We start from the raw sequence: 26,402 nt of genomic DNA on the forward strand, positions 1-26,402 counted from the left end.
ACATAACTTAATAATTTTATAGTAATTTCAACACTTAGTAATAAATATACAAAATTTAAGATTTATTTAACTTATACATATCTAATTTTATATTGGATATGAATTTATTTGACTTAATTATTAATTAAATTTTATATTCTTTTCACTTTGTTTAAATTTAATTTTAATCTTGACCTGAAATTTTAAAAGGGAAATAACAATAATTATATATACCATATAATACTAATATTATAATATATCCCTTTTAATTTAATTTCCAAAAATAAATATATAAGAGAGTTTTACTTTTGAATTAATTAGAGTTTTGTTTTTCTTTTTCAAAATACTTAGCCATTTCAATTTTAGCTTATTGGAATGTAAATTATAATTATATAAAATAGGTTAGAATTTTTGCCCTCCAACTATGACCTATACATTATTGTGTCCCCTAATTTTTTTGGGCCGTTAAAAATCACCCACAAACTATTCACAGTATTGTAAATTGAGACTTTTGTTAAGTTCTGTCTTATGTAGCTAATGAAATGTTGACGTGACTCTTTAGTCAATGATGAGTGAGTGCCACGTCAATGCCACATGGTAATTTAAAATAAAAATTAATTTAAAATTAAAAGCTATATATTTTCTTATTAAAAATTAATAAATTAAATAAAAATAAACTAAAATTAATATTAATCCAAATTTTATATACAAAAATTAATAAAACCATATTTTTATTTATCAAATTAAAACAAAACAATTTAAAAAAAAAATCCATTCAACATGTGCTATTACTATTATTAAAACTTAAATCACATTTTAATTAATTTCAAAATCTAAATTTTAAAAAAATATGAAGAACACATAAAAACATTAAACCAATTCTAGACAATGAACTCAAATATATTAATTTTAATTCAAAATCTCCCAAATCTAGACATACAACGGTAAAAAAATCCACAATTATGCCAAATTAATAATTGACTAATATTTAATTTTTATTGGCAAATTTGAAATTATATGCTCCTAAAACCCACATTTAAAATAATATACCATCTCAATTATAGGGAAACTATGCATTTTAAAAAAAAAATTAGACAAGAATGCCCCTCCCGTTAATACATCTTCCTCTCTCTGAAAGTATCTCTCTCATTTACCACTCTCTCTTTTTCTAAACAACCATTTTTCTCAGCCACCTTCACGATTTCAAAGCAAATACAAACCATCCTATAGAATTCGAAGCACATTCAATCACAAAGTTACTATTATTGTAAAAAAAGTATCATATTAACTTTTATTTTATGTTTTTAATGATATAAAAGTTAAAGTTGATAAAATATTCATTTAAGGCACTAACTTATAGGTTTTAAACACCTCTATGTATGATTTATTGGTTTTGATTGCAATATTCTTTTTCAAATCTTGAACGTGCAGAATCTCTTTTCATACTTCTTCCTAATTTTCATTTGGTTTAAAATTAACTTTTTATCAAAAAATTGAATATATATATATATATACAGTTCCACTCATTATACTTTATTAAAATAATAAAAAAATGGATACATCTTCAAATTAACAAAAACAATTGCAAAATTTATTTTTTATACCACTAAACACAAAATAAGAATGAGTAATATTAAAATAAAATAAAAACTACCTCGTAAAATAATTAATAAATTAAAATATGTTTTACTTTCATATTTGTAATAAAAATATATATTAAAATTTTTAATATTTATAATTTATTTTATACTTTTTATTTAGTAAATGTGTTAAAAATGTGTGGAAAGAAATATAATTTTATTCAGAAAGGATATTTTATAATAAAGATATAATAATTAGTTCAATAATAGGGGTATAAAGAGAAAAAGAGGTGGGTGTGAAATATAAGCAATCTTTTAAAAATAGTAGGTATTGGGATGCATACGTATTTATACTTTAAGGACTCATTTGAAATGTAGGATAAGACTAGATTATCTTAGTATTATAATGTGTTTGGTGCAGGACTAAATTAAATATTAAATATATTTTATAATAAATTTATAATTTTATTAAATTAATTTTTTTATTAAAAGAAATAGTATAGAATGTTTAATAAAAACAAATATTTAAAATAAATTAATTAAATATTTTTCAATAAAGCTAATAATTCTCTAAATTTAATAATATTTAAGAAAGAAATTAATGATATATAATTTATTTTTCAAAATTTAAATTTAAATATTATAAAAAAATAGATAAAGAAAAAAATTAAAAATTAAAAAATATTTCAATAAAACTTGATGGTAGACAAAATTAATTATTTTATAATAATTTTTTTTATCATTTTTAAATAAAATATAATATTATATATACATATTAAAAAAAACTAGTTATAAGAAAGAAAAAAAAAAAGAGCTTCCATTTTATGAAACTAAAATAACCCATAAAAAAAGGTGGGTTAATATAGTCCTTCATTTAGGGGACTTAATTGTAAGTTTGGACATATATTTCCAGTTCAGTAAAACTTAAAAAAAATGTGCAAATACAGTAAATGACAAATTTGTCCAATCTCTTAGTGTCGTCCAATGGTCCAAACGAGCCCTAAAAAATAAACTAATAAAAAGAAGGTACCATATAAATATCAAAGTTAAACAACATTTTTTTGTCAAAAAAAAATTAAACAACTATTTTATATAAATCAATTTAAATGAGGTAAATATAATTTTGGATTATATGTTTTACAAATGTTACTGATCAGACCCTGTGTTTAGTTAAATGACAATTTGGACCAAGTATTTTGCAAAGCGGAACAAAATAATACCCTAGATATGATTTTGGTCAAAATATTTTTCAATATGGCCAAAATACCCTCATATTTTATTAAAAATTTAATATTAATTATATTTAATTAAATTTTAAAATAAAATACAATATTTTAATGTGAAAAAAATTAAACAAAACAAATTAAAATCTTAAATAAACTAAAATAAATCTTAACTAAAACTAAAATGAATTAAAATAAATAAACCGAAACGTGTATTGAATTTTTTCAAAACCCTCTTCTTTATCTTATTCTTCTTCTTTGGCACATCTTCTTCGGCTGGAGTTTGAGACTCTGTTAATGGTGAGATCTGATGCAACGATGGGAGGAGGCTGGGATATGAGGACTAGGTTCAACAACACTTAGATCTGACAGGAAGGCAATGGAGGGAGGTGACTGGGCGGGCTTCTTCTTCGATTTGGGCGCACAAACTTATTCTCGGATTTGGGCGAACGGGCTCATTTGCGAGCAGTGATCTCATGCATGGGATTGATTTAGGCAATGGCATCGTCTTCGAGCAGTGGATGCGTGTCTCCAGGAGTGGTCTAGTGATGGACCCAAAACGGGTATGTTTTAAATATTTATAAATCGCAAGCGCACGAATCGTTCATATAGAATAGTGATCGTGTAAGCAAGGATGTCGAACCCAAATGAGTTGTCTAAAATTGAAAAGAAAACTATTTTAAACCAAAATTAATAAATTCTAATCTAGCTCCAAAGATTGATGAGAATTTGTGACAAGAAAATCAAATAAGGGACAATAATAAAGAAATTAAAGACAATATATAAACATAAATTAATAATAGAAATCAAGATGGTAAAAGAAAGATTATTAAGATAATAGAATCCACAAAATATAAGTTCAATAATATTTATAAGTGCATTGATTTCCAAGTTTTAGTAATAGTAGAAATTAATCAAACCATCACTTATTCAAATTAGATATTCTATTTAAGTACACGTTTTTATAATAATATAGGATTTATCTTCACTTTTAAAATTATAATTTCAAAGCATTTAGTGTAAATCCATCTAATGAAATAACAAATAAATCAATGAATATTATTTATAAGGCAAAACATAATATTTTTGTTTTAAGCATTGGATGTGTCCAATTTAATGACACATCTTACACAAAGAATATTATATTTTTGCACTAATGAAGAATAAATTGTAAATATGTTCTAACAATCTAAAATACAAGATATTTAAGATGAAAGAAAATATTTAAATAAGAAAATCCATAAACTTTATTGCACAAAATGGGAAATCAACATACAAAATAAACACTATCTAGTTACATATTATTTTATCATCACCTTAATAATCTTAAAAAGATTAGAAACTCAAAACTAGAATAGCAAATACAAACTAAAAATTACAAACATAAATAGGAAAATTTGGAGGATGAACCCCCAAATTTTTCCTCTAAAAACTCATTGAAAAATGACCAAAAAAAAGAAAAAGATGAAGAGAATTTAGAGGTCTTGAAAGTGTAGAACTTGTGTAGTGTAATCTCCTCCAAAACTAAGCACTCCAAATGTTCTTGAAAAATCCATATTTATTGCCAAAATGAGAGTATTAAAATAATCAATTTAAATTAATTAAATTGATTAAATTAATTATAGTATGGAAAATAAGGGTAAATTATAGAGTGTAATGATGATGTTATAGGGTAAAATGTGTAGAAAATTTTGGGTAAAAATGTGATATTTTTGGCAAATGGGATAAGGGTACAAAAGTGAGCTTTTGTTGGGCTCAAGGGGAAAATGGCATGGAGGTTGTGGCAAGTGGGAAAGTGGCTGGATTGGGCAGGCCACTGGCGTGGTGGAGGCATTGGGCCTGGGTGGTTTGGCTGGCAGGCGTGGCTGTTGGTGTGGGCCGAAGGTGTATTGATGGAACTTCGTTGGGTACGGCTGGGCATTGCTAGGTCGAGATGAGGGCACGTGGGATGCTGAAGCAGGCGGCCCAGGAGGAGCTGGCATTGGGCCTGGATGCTGGGCTCGGGCCCGAAGGAGGTGGGAAGGTTGGGCAGCTTCGCTGGAGTGGGCCAGGTGTGGAGGCGCGGGAGTGGGCCTGTGGGTTGGCTACTTTATGGTATTTCAATAATACCATTTTTCCTTTCTTTTTTAGTTTTCTATCCTTTTTTTCAAACATAAAATACCACAAATTCCCTAACAAAATAAACATAAAATAAATCATAATAAAATATTTTCACTATAAAATAATTCAAGTTAATTATTTGAAAATATTAATATTAACTACAACATTTTACAACAAAATAACTATAAAAATACACAAAAATATATAAAATCGAAATAAACCTAATTAATTCAAAATTACTTTAAAACTTAATAAATCAATTAAAAACTCAAGAATTAAGCAACAATTAACACATAAAAAGTGGTAAAATAACTCTATTTTGTAGAGTTGCCATCTAGGTTGTTTTCTTCTTCTTTTTTGTTTCCTGGTTATGGAGCATAGAAGAAGAAATTTATTATTGTTCAAGAGTTTAGAGATTTGGGTTTGATAAAGATGTTAAAGATTGAGATTGTTGAATTTTAATAATTTGGGTTTAGTTTTATTGTTGTTGAAGATTTTTGTTGATGATATTTGAGTTAGATTCAAAGTTTTAGTTTAAATTGGTATGGAAGTTATGAAATATATTGATTTTGTTATGGATTTTGGATCTTGATTTGTAATGCTGATATATATATATATTTTTAATTTGGGTTTAACGATGAAGAACTCAAGAACAGAAATCCATTTTTTTTAAAGTTGGGATATTTGGGGTTGAATTGTTTATATTAATTTTTGTTTTATGTGATTAATTAGATAATAAAATATATTTGTGATTTGATTTAGGATTAATTAGTTTCAATTTAATGATATTTTTGACCCTTGATTTAGCCAACGATACGGAGTCAAACTAACGACAAAGAACTAAAAGGAAATCAAGAAGAGAATCAAACGGGAAGAAAGTGACACAAGTGATTTATACCAACTGTGTGGTAATAACCTACGTCCACTTAGTGTTCTTATTGATATTGAATCCCAATGCCGTGATCAAAGAACTAGGGTTCTTGAGTTTCACAAGCCTTAGGAGAATTACAACTTTCGGTGGATAATTACACTATGCTTTTCTCTCAAAATACAAAGATTAAAAGTCTAAGAGTTCCAAAAAGTCCATTCCTTGAGCCTTCTCATTCTTATTTATAGGCTCAAGGAGGTTACATGGGCCGATGGGCCTTCATTATCCTTAATATCAGGTTTCAAGGTAATAAAAAGAAAATATAATAAATGTAGTTATTACAAGATTGTGTATCTTATAGGAAGTAATTAGAAGCATGTGACCAGACTGGTCGCATCTAAACGCAAGATCTGATGAAGCAATAATAATCTGGTCGATAGGCGAACAACATCCCTTCACTTCAGAACTGCCACGTGCCAACCACGTGTAAGAAATTCTTGCCACGTCATCATGCGCCATTTTTGGGTAAACATTTGTCCCACAAGTTTATTTTACTACGACCAGCATAAAGTAAACTTAGGAGACTGACCCTTCGCATACCCCACCAAATCTGTTAGAGTCGTCCATGCCTTCTCGAAAAAGGCAACTAATCATGTCTTTTCAGTTTCCCAAAAGTTGTCTAACGGCTATCGTGCTTCCCCATGCCTTGAAAAGTTAATCCCATCATTACCTCTTTTACAGCGCCACGATCAATATAAATAACCCATTCTTTTCACTTTTTACTTTTCACCAATCCTCTTTTCCTCAAGAACTTTGAAGATTAAAGCAAAACAAACTTAGAAAAATTCGCTGGTCCAAGGTGCGCCTGTCCAATCGTTTGAATCAACGCTCGAATCTTCACTCCAATCTTTCATCCAAGTAAGTTTTCTAATCGATTCCTTTCTGTTATGCTGTGCTGTGCAATGCCTGTTTTTCCTTTATTTTAGGTTCTGAGTTCTTGAACATTTCTGTCTGTTCTTGCAAAATTGTTTGGGGTAAATGGGTATGTTGATCTGCGCTAAATATGGTAGGAAAATAACACTTTGTTGGGGTTAGGAATCAGTTTGGTAGTCAGGATAATTAATTTAGGGCGTAAAATCGAAATAAAAATTTGATTTTTAAGCTGTAGAAAAACTGGGTTTTTCCCGCCCCTTCAGAGTTGAAAAAGTTTCTCCTGAGAAAACTTTTTACTTATGCTTTTTGATCCGTTTTTCAAACTGTTCGCATAAGATTTAGTGTTTTTATCAGAATGTTGCTGGTCGTATAAAAGCTTAACTTTTATACATGAGCATTGTTATTCCAACTCTTAACACCTCTTGGTCTTTTGGGCCGTAGATTCTCATCTCCCTTTCTTTGTTCGCAGATTTTCATGCAAGATCCATGGGGAGGTGAGAGGCCAATTGACGAAGACCTGCTTGCTCAGCTGCTCGTGGACGAAGAACAGTCGTCGCTACTCATCCCGAAGATTTATTTTTCCCATATTCCAACCAATAGACCTACATCCAGTCCATCAAATATGGGTAGAGTAAAATCCACCACTCAGAAAAAGAAACCAACCAGACTCTCTGTAAATCAGCCTGCTCCTCAGGCTGGAATTCCTTCGACCAGTGGTCGAGCTGATATCAAGTTATAACGCCCTGGATAGCCAAGACCGTTACACTGTGTGTTTATAAAGTGCTAGACTTGCTAATCAAGCCATTTAATGGAAAACGTGTTATTGAAACTATAAAGGAGCTAGGGTTAAAATGGTTTGGTCTCAAAAGTCACATTTTCATAAAGAAATGTTTCTTGTACACACGGGATCCCAAAAATATTAAGTTTGAAGACCGTTTACAAAAGTCATAAGGTTTAGATACAACAACAAGCCATATTAAGGCAAAACAGACAGTTAGGCAATCCCTGTCCTGATCCACTCCTCGACCATGGCGATCGAACAGCTAGCTATGTACATTCAACCCTGCAGCTCTCCATCTCGGGGTTGGTACAGCCTGCCTTTGCCTTTACCTGCACCACTTAGCACCCATGAGCCAAGGCCCAGCAAGAAAACATAATAGCAGAGCATAAGCAATCAACAGACAGATCAATATCTTATTTTGCATCACATATTCTCAACCACATAAACATCCATTATATTCAGGTATTCCACATACTAAGCACATCAACTCATATCATATATCAGTTCACAAATGATAACTAGGGCTAGCGCCCTCAGGCCGCTCCCTCCGTTATCCCACTGACTCCGGCCCGCTTAAACTGAGCTCAGTGAATACTAAGCTGTCCTCGGTTACCAGTGGCCAAGCCGCGCCCTGTGCCCAAATATTGTGTACGACACTCTTAGGCCATTATCACATGTCCCATGTCATGATACCATCATTGACATAATACAAATATCGGGAGCACTTAGTCCCATCACAAACATATAACCGGGTGCGGTTTTCTTACCTTTTGATTCGCTGGCTTTGATCACTTGACTCCCTGAGCACGATCCCTCTTGAGCCCTAGCGCTCACCTAAACACAACCATAGGCCAAAGTCATCATCAAACCTCAAGTCCAAAACTTAGCCTCGGGACCAATCCCGAGCCCCCAGGAAGTCTTAGTTCCACCAAACAAGGTGGTGGAATCAAACCCCAAACCCTTGGTCAAAAACCCTTGCAAACAACCCTAAAATCCCTTTCTGAAAATAGGGCAGCGCTACAACGCTCTTAGGAGGGCGCTACAGCACTACAAACAGAAGCAAAATCCCCCAGGAAGCTTGGCCTAGCGCTATAGCGCCCAAAGGCTAGCGCTGTAGCGCTAGTCACAGACAGGCAACTTCCAAATTTCCCTTCCTGCGATTTCCTCGAACCAAACTCAACCAAAACTTCTCCAAACCTTCATCAAACTCAAAAACAACCTTATGAACATATTCCACTCATCCCAAGCACCCCAAATACTTAAAACCCAACCACATGCATCCCTAATCTCAAAATTCACCATAGCTGACCCTAAGCTCAGAAACTCAGCAGAAACCAGTCAAAACATCAGAGTTAGAAGCTTAGAATTCATACCTTTAATGGGATTTCGATTTCAATACAACCTCTACACCTCCTTAGCTTGCTCTTCCTCACCCCTTTGGCCTAAATTTCCTAAAGTTCCCATCAAACTCAACTTATACACCATAGTTCAAAAACCAAAACCAAAACCAGAAACTGAAGAAACTACAAAGCCTTACCTCAAATGTTAGGGTGTTCTTGCTAAACCTCTGCCAATTCTCCAAGCCTAGCTTAGGATTCTTGATGCTCAGCCTAAATTAGCTCCTCCCTGAGCTTTGCTCCAAAAATACTCAAGAAACTGATGAAGAAAGCATAAACCGACCTTAGGAAACTCTCTGTTTTCTCCCTTTCTTTTTCTTCTTTTCTTTCTTCCCTCAGACTTCTATATTCTTCTACAACTTCCACTAACATAAAGCCTCAGTAATTCCCATCTTTAAAAAGCCAAATGACCTTAATGCCCTCCCTTTTATTTCTAACCCTTTAATCCACTTAAGGGCATTCTAGTCATTTCACCCCAATTCCCGCTAACTCCTCGGGTGTCTCTAATATTTACTGCTTAATTCCCGATACCTAATTAATCACCAATAATATTCCTCGATGTCAAAATAGACTCCAATATACTCACTAAATTCCCATTTATACCCCCAGGCTCACCCCGAGCCAGGTATAAATCCCCGCCATGACTTTTTCGCTACTTTGCTCACTAGGATCGTCTCGAGTCACATATCACAGATATATCCACATAATAATGTGGTCTCAACAATTATCACATATATCAATACAGTTATGCCCATAATGGCCAAAATTACAATTATGTCCTTCTGACCTAATCATGACCTACATGCATACTAATACACATAGTCATGCATCTCAAATATTCAAATAGTCATATAACATGCTTTAAATCATAATCACGCATCTTACTCATTAAAGTCACACATAATTCTCATTATGCCCTCCAGGCACACTAATCAAGGCCCTTAAGCCTTATTAGTGAATTTGGGTCGTTACAACATGCATCCCGAAATCCAAAGACATGCCCGCCCCGCGACTTCCTTCGACCAGACGTCGAATGGTACCTTGCTCCTCCTAGCCAAATCACTGTTAGGATGCTAAAAAATTACCTCAGGAAGTACAGACTTTCTGGGGTAACTTTATTCAAACCTACCACCGACCAGCGGGCAAACCTGCCGGGGGGCGCCTTCGGCGCCTAATCGAGATACCACATTGAGGCAGGGGCAATCCCGCCTCTCCATCTTTTCTTCTAGGGAGTGGCCAATTACTTCGGGGTCGCTCCTTTCCAAATAACCCTAAACGGGTATAGAATGCTTTCAGCACTCTATATCCTTTTCAGCCATAAAAAGTGGCATGTCCTCACACCGCATGAGGTCAACTGCTTGTTTGATCTTAAATCTAACCCCAACCAGGACAACATGGGGTTTTTTCATCTCTGCCACCAGGAATCGACCCGCATCTTCCTGAGTGAAACTACTTACAAGTCCAACGTAGGAAAGTACTTCCAGGAGTAATTTTTAACTACTGATTTGGTTGCCAACAACCTAGCCTTCACCCAAGGAGGTAACTTCTCTATTATCTCATCCTTTATTTCCTTTTATTTTATCTGCATCCTCTTTAGAAAATTAGCACTCTTCAGGTCCATGGCTGTGACCAGCTCTTACTCCAGAAATGGAGATTCGAGCAGCATCATTGGCTAGCATGACTGACGTAGAAAAAAGCGTCAAACAGCTGGTCACTAAAGCCAACCTAAGGCTGGTCAGGCTTCTGGCACCTCACCAGGACGTGAGGGAGTCAACGGCGGGGAGCGCCACTGGTGAAGAAATTCCCAAGCAGCACCCAGACGTGTCACAACCTCCAAGGAGGAGGACAACTGGGGTGACAATCAGGGAACCCTCCAGTACCCCTCGAGCAGATGCTCCCCTACCCCTTCGGGAAAGGGAAAAAAGAAAGTTTTCGAACCCCCTGCACCCATCGAAGAGTTTTCAGATGAGAACGATACTATCTTCTCACTCTTAGACAGTTTGCCCATTCCCTGTCATTTATTTGACGGGAACGACAACTTTAAGTACACTCCAAATTTGAATTCAGATTTCTTCCAGGCAGTGAGTGAGTGTAGTAGTAGTTCAGTAAGTAATGTAGCGACCAATAGTTATAGCATGGGTACTTTACTTATAATTTCCTTGTTCTCATTTTCAGCTTCATCTATACATATCGTTTAATTGCTTGCAATGTTTCCTCACTTGCAGATATGTCTTCCAGAGATATGTTCGATCGCTACACCGCACCTGCTGCTCCTTCGAGCAGGAGGAAACAGAGCAAGCGGCACTGCGGAGAAAGCAGCAAGGCCCCTTCAACCAAGAAGGCTCGGGCCAAGGATCCTCCAGCAACCGCTCCTTCAAAAGAAACAATGCCATCTCCTTCAAAAGAAACAACGCCACCTCCTTCTCCACTCAACCAGCCGTCTCCATCTGTACCAGCCAACCAGAACTCTACCCCTCCAGCGCCTGCCGACCAGACACCCCACGATCAACCTGGAGATCCCTTGACCAGTACCGTGGTCGGCTCGGCCAGAGAGAGAATATACAAACTCTCAAAGCACAAACGCAGCCGAGAGGCCATCATCGACACAAACTCCATGGAAGTGTAAGCTGCTTTCTATTGCTAAGTTATTTTACTTTGTCATTTTCTGCCATCATCTTATCTCTTTACCTGATCGCAGGGATTGCTGACTATAACTGCTGGTTGGAGCCGCATGGGGCTTTGGTCACCCAGACCAAATACTCTGACACCAAGCACACTGAGGAGACGAAGGTGCTCGAGGGGAAAAACGTTGAATTGCTCGAGAAAAACACAGAGCTGCTCGGAAAGAACACTGAACTGCTCGAGCAAAACTCCAAGTTGGCCGAAGAGCTTCAGCTGTTTCAGACTGCCTTGGCCAAAGCCAATGAAGACAAAGAGAAGTTTAGGGAGTGTGCTAAACTTAACTACCAAGAGGCCAAACAGCTTGAGGCCGAGCTGATCGCGAGCAGAAAGGAGACTGAGGAGCTGGAGGGGCGCGTCAAGGAGCTCGATGAGACTAATGCCAGCAACTTGGAGAAGTATAAGGGAGCCACACACCATTGCTTTTATGAGTTTTGGAAGCATAATCATGGGGCCAACTTCAATTATCTTTCCGAGTGCCTAAGGTGAACTAAAATAGCCCGGTGCACCGCTCGCCTGGAGGAAGAAGAAAGAGCCAACATTCCTGCCTCCCCAGAAATCTCCCTAGCAACGGGGATTGATGGCGCAGAAAATGAAGCTGGAACCACTGTCGACCAGGACAATCCTCAAGACCCTCTTGCCTCGTAGTATTTTTATTTTTCTTTAACTTTATCTTTTAGATATATGACCTACGGGTCGTGATGTAAAGACAATTTCTATCTTTATTGCTGCATGGGCAGCCTTTTTTCCTTTTAACAAACAATTACATCCGAGCAGTAACTGCTCGCAGTGTATAGGGATTCCTTTTTTGATATTATAATACTTGCATTTTATTATAACACCTGTTCACATGACCGAACTTAGCATAGTACTTTGGTTTGATTTAACAAAATAACAAAATTTTGAAAAATACTTTTAGTACCCTAGCATGCTTTCACTTATTTTGCTCGTGTGTTTACATACCTTTTGATATGCTTTGCTTACTAGATACCTTATATGCCCCCCAAGTTATTGAGGAGCTTTAGGTCCTCGGTCACTTGCCTTGACTAGGACCTGTTTGAACATTTCTGTTTGTAGTAGAAATTTTAAAATGAGAATATAGTAAAACAACACACGCAATGAGCAAACACTTGTAATAAATACAATAGTTTGACAAGATTGACTGGTTGCGCACATCCCTTTTATTTCTCGTAATAAATGGACAATCGTGTCTGTACGAGTGATCAATAAAATGATCTTACACTTATAAGCGATCAGTCACAAAAAAAAATGACTAACCCTTTTTCACAAACTTGAAAAAAGTAGAATTAATACAAGCCAATTCTTTAACAAGAATTGTTTATTGATAGTACTTGCGCAGGTGTCCTCCATTCCAATAGCGAGGAATGAGATTTCCATTTAAGCGAGCAAGTCTGTAAGTGCCTGGATGGAGGACTTCTTCGATTTGGTACAGTCCTTCCCAGTTAGGTCCGAGTACTCCAACGGTCTGATCACGAGTGTTGAGGAAAACCCTTCTAAGTACTAGATCTCCTACATTGAATTTCCTTTCACGTACTTTAGAATTGAAATACCGGGCGACCTTTTGCTGGTAAGCTGCTACTCGGCTCGCGCTTTTCGTTGACCAAATCTAACGATTCCATCGACAACTGGCTATTAGAGCCTTGATCGTACATCATTCTCCGATGCGATGGCGGATCTAACTCGACAGGCAACATAGCCTCATATCCATAAGCCAAGAAAAATGGAGTATGGCCTATTGCTGTTCGATGGGACGTTCTGCACAACCAGAGGACTTCAGGCAATTGCTCTGGCCATGCCCCCTTTGCTTCCTTAAGCCTTTTCTTCAGAGTATCCTTTAGCATTTTATTGACTGCCTCGACTTGTCCATTTGCCTGAGGGTAAGAAACTGAAGAAAAGCTCTTGATAATTCCATGCCGCTCGCAAAAATCCGTGAACATATCACTATTGAACTGTGTGTCATTGTCTGAGACAATTTTCTTGGCAATCCATAGCGACACACGATGTTCTTGACCACGAAATCCAGCACTTTCTTGGTCGTTATGGTTGTAAGTGGCTTAGCTTCAGCCCACTTTATGAAGTAATCAACGACCACTACAGCGTACTTGATGCCGCCCTTCCCTGTGGGCAAAGATCCGATTAGGTCTATACCCCATACTGCGAATGGCCACAGACTTTGCATCTGTTTTAGTTCATTAGGGGTTGCTCGTGAAATTTTGGAGAATCTCTGGCACTTGTCGCATCTTCGCACAAATTCCATCGAGTCTTCATTCATTGTTAGCCAGAAGTATCCTTGCCTTAGGATCTTTTTTGATAAACTCTGCCCTAGCATGGTCCCCACAAAAGCCTTCGTGGACCTCTCTCATCAACTCTTTGGACTTCTCTTTTGAAATACACATGAGGAGCGGCATTGAGTAGCCCCTTCGGTATAGGACTCCATCAACCAGGATATACCTAGCAGCATACCGTTGAAGGGTCCTGGCTTTGTTTCTGGCCGTTGGCAACACACCCTGCGTTAGGTACTCTATGTAAGGTGCCATCCATGTATCTGTCGCCTAAATCACCAAAGATGTTTCTTTTGCTTGGATGCTTGGTGCAGACAGTCGTTCAACTGGTACTATATTTAGGGTATTAGCATCCTTGGCACTTGCTAACTTGGCCAAAGCATCAGCGTTTGAATTTTGGCCGCGAGGTACTTGCTGGAGGGTATATTTCTCAAACTGGGCCAACAAATCTCTTGTTTTATTCAGGTAGGCAACCATCTTTAGACCTCGGGCTTGGTATTCTCCAATGATCTGATTGACCACTAACTGAGAGTCACTATAGATTTCAAGTGACTTTATGTTCATGTATCTGGCTAATCGTAACCCTGTGAGTAATGCCTCGTATTCTGCTTCGTTGTTGGATGCCGTGAAGTCGAATCTAATCGCGCAGTGAAATCTATGCCCTTCAGGCGTTATCAAAATCACTTCGGCTCCAGCGTGATGCTCGTTAGAAGAGCCGTCAGTGAACAACTTCCGTGAGGAAGCTTGGCTTCGAGGTTCAGGCTCTTCTGTCCTTTCTGGTTGCTCGCTGTCTGGAAGCCTAGCGAGTTCTGCGACAAAGTCGGCTAGAACTTGTCTTTTCACCGCTGCTCGTTGTAAGTAAGAGATATCAAACTACCCAAGTTCGATCGCCCATTTCAATAATCGGCCAGCGGCTTCTGGCTACTGCAGAACTTTCCGTAAAGGTTGGTCGGTCAAAACTGTGATTGGGTGACCTTGGAAGTATGGCCGCAGCTTTCTGGAGGCTAAGATCAGGCAGTAGGCTAATTTTTCAATAGGAGGATACCTCATTTCTACTTCTATTAGCCTTTTGCTTACATAATACACGACTTTTTGCACATTTTCCTCCTCTCTTACTAGAACAGCACTAGCAGCGTATTCTGTGATCGCCAAGTAGATGAACAGAGTCTCTTTATCAATCGGCTATGATAGAATCGGTGGCTGCGACATGTGCATCTTTAAAGCTTGAAAAGCCTGCTCGCACTCCTCCGTCCATTCGAACTTCTTGTTGCCTCTAAGTAGATTAAAAAATGGGACGCATTTGTCCGTAGATTTGGAGATAAATCTACTTAGAGCAGCAATCCTTCCGGTTAAACTTTGAACATCCTTGATCTTCATTGATGATTTCATATCTACCAGGGCTTTGATCTTCTCGGGATTGGCCTCAATTCCTCGCGAGTTTATAAATCCCAAGAATTTCCCTGATCCAACTCCGAAGGAACACTTGAGGGGATTCAGCTTCATCTGATATTTATTCAAGACGTTGAAGCACTCTTGCAAGTCCCCTATATGTCTTTCTGCCCTTTTCGACTTAATCAGCATGTCATCAACACATACTTCCATGTTTGTACCGATCAGCTCCTTGAACATGTGATTGACCAGTCGCACCCGCGTTTTTCAAACCAAAGGGCATTACTTTGTAACAGTAAAGCCCTGTATCGGTCCGAAAGCTAGTGTGATCCTCGTCAGGGGGATACATACTGATCTGATTGTACCCGGAGTATGCATCCATGAATGAGAGGATCTCATGCCCTGCAGTGGCATCGACCAGCTGGTCAATTCTAGGGAGTGGGAAATAATCTTTAGGGTAGGCTTTATTAAGGTCTGTGAAATCCACGCATGTTCTCCACTTGTCATTCGGCTTGGGAACCAGTACGGGATTAGAGACCCAAGATGGATAAAACGCTACCCTGATGAATCCATTCTCCTTTAGCTTCTCGACTTCTTCCTTTAGAGCTTTTGATCTGTCTTTGTTGAGCAGCCTCCTTTTCTGTTGTACTAGTGGAAAACTCTTGTCTACGTTTAGGACATGGCTAATGACCACAGGGTCTATTCCAACCATGTTTTTATGTGACCAGGCAAAGACTTCCTGGTTTTTCCTTAAAAATTCCACCAGTTCTTGTTTCGTTGTTGTCTCTAAGTTTTTACCGACTTTCACAACCCTGGTCGGATCTGCTTCATCTAGTTGGACCTCTTCAAGGCCCTCGATGGGTCCTATCTCTTCATCAAAATTCCCAAAGCGAGGATCCAAATCCCTGTCCCCACTTTGGGCAACACCCTATTTGGTGACACAATCACGTGATTGGGCTTGTACATCACTGGCCGTTTGCAACTCCTTCCCGACAGCTTCCCTCGATCCACCTTCTTCACCTTAGATATCAAGGCGTTGTAGCACTCCCTCGCTTCTTGTTGGTTTCCCAACACGCATCCTACCCCTGCGTCGGTTGGGAATTTCATGGCAAGGTGCCAAACCGAGGTAACGACTCGTAGGTCGACCAAAATTGGCCTCCCAATTACAGCATTATACGCTGAAGGACAATCAACTACTATGAAAGTAGTGAGTAATGTCTTGTTTGCAGGCGCAACTCCTGCTGTAACTGGGAACCTAATTGACCCTGTCGAGGCGAGCCATTCGCCAGAAAAACCATATATGGTTTAGTTGCACGACTCCAGGTCCTTGACAGACAACTTCATCCTTTCCAGTGAAGACTTATACAAGATGTTGACTGAGCTTCTTGTGTCAACCAACACCCTCTTAACCATCATGTTGGCAATTTGGACGTCAACGACCAACGGATCGGAGTGTAATGCCCCGGAATCCCTAATATCGTTTAATGGCTGGATTAGTAGGCCGGGAGGGCCATAAATGTTTAATTATGCCATTAAAATAATTTATGCATGTTTATGAGAATTATATTATAATATGATGTTAAATGCATGCATGTGGGTCCACATTTGTTTACAGGGGTGTTTTGGTAATTTGGCCCGTTGAGGGCATAATTGTATATTTGTTTGCATGTCAATGATATATTGTGAGGCCACATTATAATGTGGATTGGTTCGAGTTATTCGATATGAGACGATCTTTAAATATAATTTATCGGTTTGGTCATAACAGGCTTAAGCTCGGGGCTCGGGGCTCGGGGTGAGTCTCGGGGTGTTTTTAATGATTAGAGCGTTACCAGGAATTATAGGGTAACGGGATATGAATTATTGGTGTTTGAGAATATTGAGATTAGCGGGAATTGGGAAGCGTTAATTATGATTAACGAGATAGGTGGAAGTACCAATTTTACCCTTGGGATGACTTTAGAAACCTTAAGTGACCTAGGGGCATTTAGGTCATTTGGTTTGGATGTATATGGAACTTTAGATGGCTATAGAAAACAGAACAAAAAAACAGAGCTTTACATCTCCTTACCGTACATCATTCCCTCACAATTCATCTTTGGAGTTTTTGAGCTTAAATTGAGGAATCAAGCTAGGAAATCAAGGGGTTGAGTTCTTAGAGTTGGTTCAGCCATTGAAGGGGATTTAATCTTAAGTTTGAGGTGAGTTTCAGCTATAAGTTTCTGGTTTTACTCTGTTTTGGTTTTAGATTTCAGTTTGTGATTTTGTTGAAGATAGTTTGGATTAATGGAAGTTTTGATTGATGTTTAACTTAGGTTTTGATGAGGGTTTGATATAGATGATGTTTAGGGGTTGGATTGAGTGTTTGGAAGAGGTTTGGAACTAGTTTGAAGGTTTGGTTCAGAGGGAAAACGCAGGGGAAAGCAAGCTGGTGCTTGCTGGTTTGGGTAAAGGGTCGCGGCATGGCTATGGTAAGCCGCGGCCTATGTTGGGTTCTAGAGTGGAAATGGCTCTGTCAGAAGGGTGAGCCGCGGCATGGCTCTAGTGAGCTGCGGCCCATAAGGGAATTTTTGGCCAGAAATGTGTTTTTAGCTTAGGGATTCAAGCCTTAGGCCTCGGGATCGATCCTACTACCTGGTTTAGTGGGATTCGATGTCTCGGAGGCTAGGTTTTGGTTTGGGAACCCTTTGTTATCATTTTCATTGATGAATCCTAAATTTTGGTTATGACCAGGTGACCGTCAAGGAATTAAAAGATCGATCGTTCTCAGGGGTCGTTCTTATAATAACTTTCACTTGAACCAGAGGTAAGAAAACAGTGTATGAATATAGTTGCACCCTGTATATGTATATGACATGCTTGCTTTGTTATTGAGGCATGTTGATTAATATATGTGGACATGGATTGCATGTTAAATGCTAGTGAATGTTGATTACTTGTATATGGCATTGACTAGTCAGGGACACTGACCTAAAGGTCAGAAACGGCATAAGCATTCTAAACGCAGGGCCGAATAAAGATTAGATCTAATCGATATCAGCATTGAATGGCTCTATGGCATTAATGCTGGACCAAATTTAAGGTCGATGAATTTATAAGCGCTTGGCTAGTCTAAGACTAGTACTCAAAGCCAGGGCATAAGGCCCCGGTGACTGTTGTCACATGGCTAGGGAACGATGTTCCAGGGTTATGACTCTATGGTCATAAGGAAGGTTATGTTGGTGACTATTCACCATACACTTATCCTGATCAAACTTATGAAAGGACAACTTATCAGTTAAGCCCTGGTGACCCTATCGTCACATGGCTAGAGGGAGCTGTACCCACTTTTGTGATTTTTGCTACTGTCACCTATCTGTTTTGGACCGATTGTCCTGAATGATTATTATGATCATTGTTAATATTATATCATGCTTTATTGTGTTTTCTTGCTGGGTTTTGGCTCATGGGTGCTATGTGGTGCAGGTAAAGGGAAAGAGAAGCTCACCCAACCTTGAGTGGAGAGCTTAGGTGGTGTTGTGTACATATGCGGCTGCTTGACCACCACGGCCAAGGAGTTCTCAGAGGGACTAGGGGGTTTACCCTATTTTTGCCGCTTAGGTCGGCGGGGATTGTAAATTTGAAACAGTAGCGACCTTTTTGTACTATAAACAACTTGTAAATGTTTTGAATGGCTCATGAGCAGTTTATATACTTAATGAAATATATCATTTCCTTTTTTACTGGTTTTTCACCTTAACCTGATAATAACACTTAGATCACGTTTTTAACCAAAGGACTCGGGTAGCGGGTCAAATTTCCGATTCACTGTTCACCGTAACTGTTCTGGGGTAGCCAGGGCGTTACACGGAGTGTGGGAATCGGACGTGCTGAGCATCGTCTTTAGAGAAGGTTATCAACTTCTCCCCTGTTCGAGCTTTCTTTGGTGCTCGATCCTCCACACTCATCATCTCGATGTCCTGGTCGTGGCGTAAGGTCCGAGCGTATCGCTCCCTTGCTTTCCCACTATCCTCTGCAAGGTGTGGGCCACCACAGATGGTGAGTAACATACCTGCCACAGGAGCTGGCTGTAAAGGAGGTGAGCGTTGGCGTGCAGGCGCCTGCTTGTTGCCACCTTGAGCCTGCCGCTGAGACCCTCCTGCAACTTGTACGTATCTCCTTAGGTGTCCCTGTCTGAACAGGAACTCAATCTCATCCTTCAACTGGCTACACTCATTGGTGTCATGTCCGTAGTCTTTGTGAAAACGACATAATTTTGTTGTATCTCTCTTGGAGATATTCTTCCTTATGGGTGGGGGTCGCTTATATGGGACATTAGAGTTAGTCGCCTGGTAGACCTCTGCTCTACTCTTGACAAGGGTCGTATAGTTGGTGAATTTTGGCTCATATCTATTGCCTTTGGGGCGTTTATTTTCAGATGTTGACGGCTCATTGCCTGCTATTTTTCCACCATTTTTGCCATTTTCGTTCCCGTTGCCTTTGCCATTGGGTTTATCTAACCCATTGGCGGCTTTGGCGGGATCTTCCTTTGGTCCCTTGTCTTTCGTAGGCGACTTCCCCTCGTTGGCGATCGCATCCTCGAGCTTGATGTATCGATCAGCTCGATCCATAAACTCCTGGGTATTCTTCATCCCATTCTTTCTTAGGCTGTTCCAGAGGGGAGAATGGCGTCTAACCCCAGCAGTTAGGGCCATCATCTTTCCCTCGTCGCCCACTGTTTTGGCTCCAGCCGCTGCTCGCATAAAGCGCTGGACATACTCCTTTAAGGGCTCTCTCTCTTTTTGGCATATCTCCACCAGCTGATTGGCCTCAGTGGGGTGTACGCGACCCGCGTAGAATTGTTCGTAAAATTCCTTTACAAACATTTCCCACGATACTATACTAGTAGGAAGGAACTTAAAGAACCACTCCTGGGCAGTGTCGGATAGGGTGGCGGGGAAGATCCTTCAGCGGGCATTGTCTGACACCTTCTGAATATCCATTTGTATCTCAAACTTGTTCACATGAGATACTGGGTCCCCGTACCCATCAAAGTTCGGCAGTACTGACATTTTGAACTTGCTGGGGGTTTCTGCCACAACAATCCTCTGCACAAATGGAGTGCCTCTCCTTTGTCGTACTCTATGTGGGATGTCTGGCTCCCGACCAGCTGCTGTACCGCCTGGTTTAGAGCATCAATTTGAGCCTGAACCGCGTCTGGGATCGCTGGGGCGACTGGTGCCGGAGGAGCGTACTCATCGTGCCTCTCGCGTCTGTCGTTGAGTACGTCCCTTAAGTCATCATCCTGCGCCTTTGTTCGCTAGCACCCAACCAATCAAAGACGTTATGCTGTCGGGGTTGCCCCCCAGCGTTATGGCTCGCAGGCCTATTTTCTCTCGGTGGGGGGTTTCTGTCTCCACCTCTTTCCTCATGCCCACGACCAGCATTCCTCCTGCCGGAATCGGCCTCATTAAAGTCATGACCATCTCTAAACTGCGGCCGACTATGACGCGATCGGCTGGTCACGTTGTTTCCTCCTCTGGCTGGCATCTCCCGAACGTCAGGGGGAGGTCTGCGCTGGTCGGTGGGTCCCCGTGCATTATTATGCTGTGGGGGGCCCCTGACCACAGAGCCTGACTCGTTGTGCCTTCTATTGGTAGAAGGACGCTGCCCCTTGCTCGGTGGATTTGGCTCATCGTGCCCTGGGCGTCTAAGGCTACGTGGAGGCTGCCCGGCCCTATTCTGCCTCTGGCGCTGGGGATTTCCGCGACCCGCTTGAGAGGGTGGATGTTGCTCAGGATCCTGAATTGGGACATCATCCTAAGCAACAAACGGCTGCTCTGGCCTTTGAGGGCTTGCTGGCTGGAGCGAAGGACTTGGATTGGGGGCCCGTTGCGGTGGTGCATTTGGTGGCTGATCCCGTTGAGAGGCCGGCGCAGTCTGTCCTCGAGCCAACTAAATGGTTGCTTCAAGAGCAGTCGTGGCATCTCTCTGTCGACGATCCATGTTCGCTTGCCGCTCATTCAGCTCCTGAAGCTGACACTCAATCTCCCTCTGCTGCAGCGCCAAGGTCTCTACTGCATTCTCCTGATTGGCCCTCGATTGGCCAACTCATCCTGCAACACCCCCAGTGTTGCCCTCAGCGTCTCAAAATCCATTTCCTCCTCTTCAAAATCCAAGTGTGGTTCATTTTCAACCACATTTGGAGGAGGAGGTTGAGATGACGCAGCGCCAGCAGCCTGTCCAGCTCTCTTGGATGTCTTCGCCATTTGATCTTCTTTAAGCTTTTTGATTAATTTTTCAATGAAATCACCAAAATGTTGATCCTTGATTTAGCCAACAACACGGAGTCAAAATAACGACAAAGAACAAAAAGGAAATCAAGAAGAGAATCAAACGGGAAAAAAGTGACACAAGTGATTTATTGTTGTTCGGCCCCAACTGCGTGGTAATAACCTACGTCCACTTAGTGTTCTTATTGATATTGAATCTCAATGCCATGATCAAAGAACTAGAGTTCTTGAGTTTCACAAGCCTTAGGAGAATTACAACTTTCGGTGGATAATCACACTATGCTTTTCTCTCAAAATACAAAGATTAAAAGTCTAAGAGTTCCAAAAAGTCCCTTCCTTGAGCCTTCTCATTCTTATTTATAGGCTCAAGGAGGTTACATGGGCCGATGGATCTTAATTATCCTTAATATCAGCGTATCAATGTAATAAAAAGAAAATATAATAAATGTAGTTATTACAAGATTGTGTATCTTAAAGGAAGTAATGAGAAGCATGCGACCAAACTGGTCGCATCTAAACGCAAGATCTGATGAACCAATAATAATCTGGTCGATAGGCGAACAACATCCCTTCACTTCAGAACTGCCACGTGCCAACCACGTGTAAGAAATTCTTACCACGTCATCAGAAGTCATTTTTGGGTAAACAGATATATAATTCTTTATGTTAATTTTTAATTATATTTTATTTTAAAATCAATTTATATAATTTTTTATTTAAAATGTATTTTTGATTATATAATTAATTAATTAAAAATCTCAAGAGTATTTTGGTCATATTAAAAAATATTTTGATCAAAATCCTGTCCAGGGTATTATTTTTTTTGTTTTGCAAAACGTAAGGTCCAAATTATCATTTAATAAAATACAGGATCCGATCGGTAACTTTTGCAAAATATAGGATTCAAAATGATATTTACCCATTTAAATGTTTGACCACATTAGGGATATTATTTTATTTAATCATTGTTGTTTATATAGTACAAGCATTCTACAAAAAGAACAAAATTCTATATTGATTTTTTTGTTGATGGATTATGTGCTTTTTTTTTAAAATGTCATTTTATTGTAGACTGCTCCTAAATAGTGTGTTCACAAATATATGATTTTGGTAATCAACTAATTTTGGTAGGAGATGGGAATCGACTTTATTCTCCTGTTGAAAAATGGAAATGTAGCTATAACATGGCGACGAAATGTTCATTCAAATTTATTTTTTTAAAACGTGTCACCACCTATAGGGCCAATTTTGGAATGAAACTTTGATTTGTTCAAAAGTGTACTATAGATTCAATTTAACATGCAAATTTGAAGGTGGACAATTCACCAAAAAATATAATTGGCTAGTAATAACTAACTTGCTAGATATTTATCAAGAAAGTAGGAAATATATTCTCTTTTACTTTATTTGTAAATAAATAATGAGATGTGCACTAAAATATTTGGTAAAAAATAATATATTATTACTTAAAATAAATTTGATTACTTAAATAAAATTATTAGGCGAATTAGACTAACATATGTTGGTATAATGGTAGGGCACATTTCATTACTCATACTCGTTTGTAATATCCCATAAATTTCTTAAAATGATATTGGACTAAAGACATCTTTCATCCCTTTTATTTCTTCACGAAAAAGAAAATTATCGTTAGCTTTTAAAATGATGAATTTGCCATAAGTGAGGGTGAGTAGCTAATAAATTCAGTATTTGCAACAACAAAAAAAAGTCCACTTAAAACAGTAATGAGTATATTAACAGAAAGAAAGAACAACAATAAGTATTTGTTAATTGTTTCCTTATGATGGAAACCGTTTGTCTATTTTTACTGTTTAAAACAGAAAAACAAAGTTAATAAAGATAGGGCAAATTACATATATGCCCCTATTGGGCAAGTCCATAGTCTTAAGAAATGAGAAGATTTCTGGAATATGACCACACGGTAAAAGATGACAATTCAAAGAGTGAATTGGCCGTGATGTGTCAGTTTTTCTCAACTTAATCATATATTCTTTGATATGCAAAATGGAAATTAGAAGAAAATGACTGTGCATGCATATAAGACTTGCTTTATGTTAGATTTTTATTTTTTCTTTCGATTTTTTAAATTATTTTTTTATGAGACTTGACACATTGTTCTTCTGAATAATACAATAAAAATGTATATTATATTGTTTTAAAAGTTTTTTTTTTAGTATAAGATACCATATCTGCCACTACTAAGATGCTATTTGCCTCTTCTACATTGTTACATCTCCAATGAAAATAAGAAGAGTTTTGACTAATTAGGATTGATTATAAAGGTAAACCACTTTCAAACAGAGCATTGGTTAATAATGAGTCACGTTTAATGGTGTTACTGAAGATGTGAGCAAAGCAATTGATTCTGTAATAATCTCATCCCCACTGACTGCAAAGTTCTTGGACAAGAAAGGAAAAAAGTAGATGATTTAATATTTCTTTGTTTGTTTGTGTTTCAATTGGCTAGACGCCTTGAAAAGCATGGTGTGATTCTATATTCAACCGTGTCAGGTCCTAAGCTGGCTAGCTTGCCTATATAAGAGAATTACACCAGTTCAAACTATGCAATCTCACACCAAATAGGCTGGAAAAAAATAGAGAAGAGGCATACAAAAACATATAAAGATGAGTTTTTGTGAACAGTGGAAACCAGCTTCAGCTATGCTGGCTATTAACTTTGCCTTTTCATTAGTAAATTTACTTCTCAAGAAGACAATTGATAGAGGTTTGAACCATTTGGTTATCGTTACATATCGACAGGCCATGTCTACTATTTTATTGACACCAATTGCCTTCTTTTGGGAGAGGTAAAACTGTTAAGTTAACAACCATAGTTGGTGTTTTCAATGACTCTCATCATTCTTTTTTTTTTCTAAGTATACTTGTTTTTTTTTTTGCAGGAAAAGCAGAGCTGAGATGACGCCGCGCATTTCTTGTTACCTTTTCTTCAGTGCTTTAATAGGGTTAGCTTGTCTTCTGACATCATAATCTGAATTTTTCGACTTGAATAGTTCTAATTCATAATCTCTCTCTTGGTATATTTTCAGGGTAACTCTCACACAGTTCTTGTTCCTACTTGGACTTCAATACACATCAGCTACTTTTTCTTGTGCATTTCTCAACATGGTGCCTGTTTTCACATTTGTATTGGCACTGCCATTTGGGTAAACTAATCTTTAAGCTCACTTTTTTTTTGGTACTACATACGTACTTATTGAGATGTTTATAGTCATGGCACTAAAATTCTTTCAGCCTAGAAAAGCTGAACCTGAAAAGCATAGGTGGCTGCGCAAAGCTGTTGGGTACTCTCACATGTGTCGTTGGAGCCTTGGTGTTAACATTCTACAGAGGAATGCAGCTAACTCATTTACATGAACACCAAGCCACAGAAAACCATGCCAGCATGACAAATTCACCCAAAAAGGCGAAAAATTGGGCGGCCGGTTCAGTACTCTTGACTGCAGGCAGCCTCTCGTGGTCTTCATGGTTCCTATTGCAAGCAAGGATTGGGAAGATGTTTCCATTTCAATATTCAAGCACAGCCATTGTGTCCTTCTTTGGTGCCATTCAGTCAGCCATACTGAGTTTGATCACTGAGAGAAGAATCTCCATGTGGGTTCTGCATGAAAAGTGGGATATCATTAGTGTTGTTTATTCTGTGAGTTACTGATATGAACAATTTTCTTTTTTCAACTTCTAAGCATATGATCAGTTTCTTTGATTGTTATCTCATGCCTGTTTTTTGAGCCAGGGAATGGTGGGATCAGGGTTGTGCTATGTTGGGATGTCATGGTGTGTGAAGCAAAAGGGTCCAGTCTTCACATCAGCATTTACTCCCTTCACACAGATTTTTGTAGCATTTTTCGAGGTCTTTGTCATGCATGAACCAGTTCACCTTGGAAGGTTTTAAAATCATGAATTCTTTCTTTCTTTCTTTTCAACACTTGTCAATTTGTTTTTTTTTAAGTGTTTGCTGCTACTAACATTTGGCATTGGTAATATATAACCAGTTTGCTGGGATCTTTCTTGGTCATAATGGGTATGTACACTCTTTTGTGGGGTAAAAGCAAAGAGATCGGGGGAGTTCATACAAAGCAGAACCAAGTAGCAGAAGAGGCTGAAGGTTGTAGTACCTCAGCAGTCTCTCAAGTCATTCCTGTCACAATCAATCCAAGAAGTTCTTGAACTAAGTTTTAGCCATAATGTCTCTGTAACTGTAACTGTAACTTTAACTCACAATCTTAAGAACAATTGTTTGGAGAAGCTTTTGTGATAACTACTTTGAGATGTTAAAGACCTAATTAGTATTAACTCGTTTTTGTTTATTCGTGTGTGCAGTAGTAGTAGTAGTACTAGGAGTTTAAGAGTTTTTATTTTATATAAATTTATCAAAACAAGTTTTTACAATAATTAATAGGTCAATTTAATATAAATATTTCTGTTTAACTTTAAATAATTTTGCCCATAAAAAAAAAGGGGAAAATGTGGCAAAAGTATCAAATGGTTAAGATTTCTTGCGATTTAGTACCCAACTTTTTTTTTTGTGTGCGAGAAAAGTACCCAATATCAACTTCTGTGTGTATCCTTTAGTACCTATCTCTTAATTGACTAGGTATACATGTAGGGTTTTTTGATTGGTCCATCCTATTTTTTTAAATAAATTTAAATTGATTTTAAAATAGAAAAAAATTAATTAAAATGCATTAAAAATTTTAAAAATAACAAAAAAAAATATTTAAATCAGTTAAAAATTAAAAATAATTAAAAAATTAAATCAACTTTCCTATCACCCCACTCTCCCTCTCCCCGAACTCTATCTCTCTCTCTCTATTTTCCCTTAGTCCCTCTGCCTCTCCCTGTGTCTCTCTCTCATCTTC

The 26,402-nt window shown here is 38.2% G+C and overlaps 1 protein-coding gene across 1 annotated transcript; it reads left to right on the forward strand.

Moving 5' to 3' along the window:
- Positions 1-24,141: 24,141 nt before the first annotated feature.
- LOC133793815 (WAT1-related protein At3g30340) lies at positions 24,142-25,813 on the forward strand. Its single transcript, XM_062231086.1, has 6 exons — positions 24,142-24,332; positions 24,426-24,488; positions 24,573-24,689; positions 24,778-25,183; positions 25,277-25,428; positions 25,536-25,813. Exons 1-6 carry the CDS (start codon positions 24,151-24,153, stop codon positions 25,708-25,710), a joined length of 1,095 nt encoding a protein of 364 aa, XP_062087070.1. The 5' UTR covers positions 24,142-24,150; the 3' UTR covers positions 25,711-25,813.
- The last annotated feature ends 589 nt before the right edge of the window (positions 25,814-26,402 follow it).

The sequence above is a fragment of the Humulus lupulus genome, chromosome 8 (genome assembly GCF_963169125.1).
Source record: "Humulus lupulus chromosome 8, drHumLupu1.1, whole genome shotgun sequence".
NCBI lineage: Eukaryota > Viridiplantae > Streptophyta > Magnoliopsida > Rosales > Cannabaceae > Humulus > Humulus lupulus.

Excerpts from the sequence above, each read along its gene's own strand:
- LOC133793815 (XM_062231086.1), top strand. The coding sequence starts at position 24,151 with ATGAGTTTTTGTGAACAGTGGAAACCAGCTTCAGCTATGCTGGCTATT. Across the intron at positions 24,489-24,572 it reads TTCTTCAGTGCTTTAATAGG|GGTAACTCTCACACAGTTCT; the intron begins GTTAGCTTGTCT and ends GTATATTTTCAG. Across the intron at positions 25,429-25,535 it reads GAACCAGTTCACCTTGGAAG|TTTGCTGGGATCTTTCTTGG; the intron begins GTTTTAAAATCA and ends ATATATAACCAG.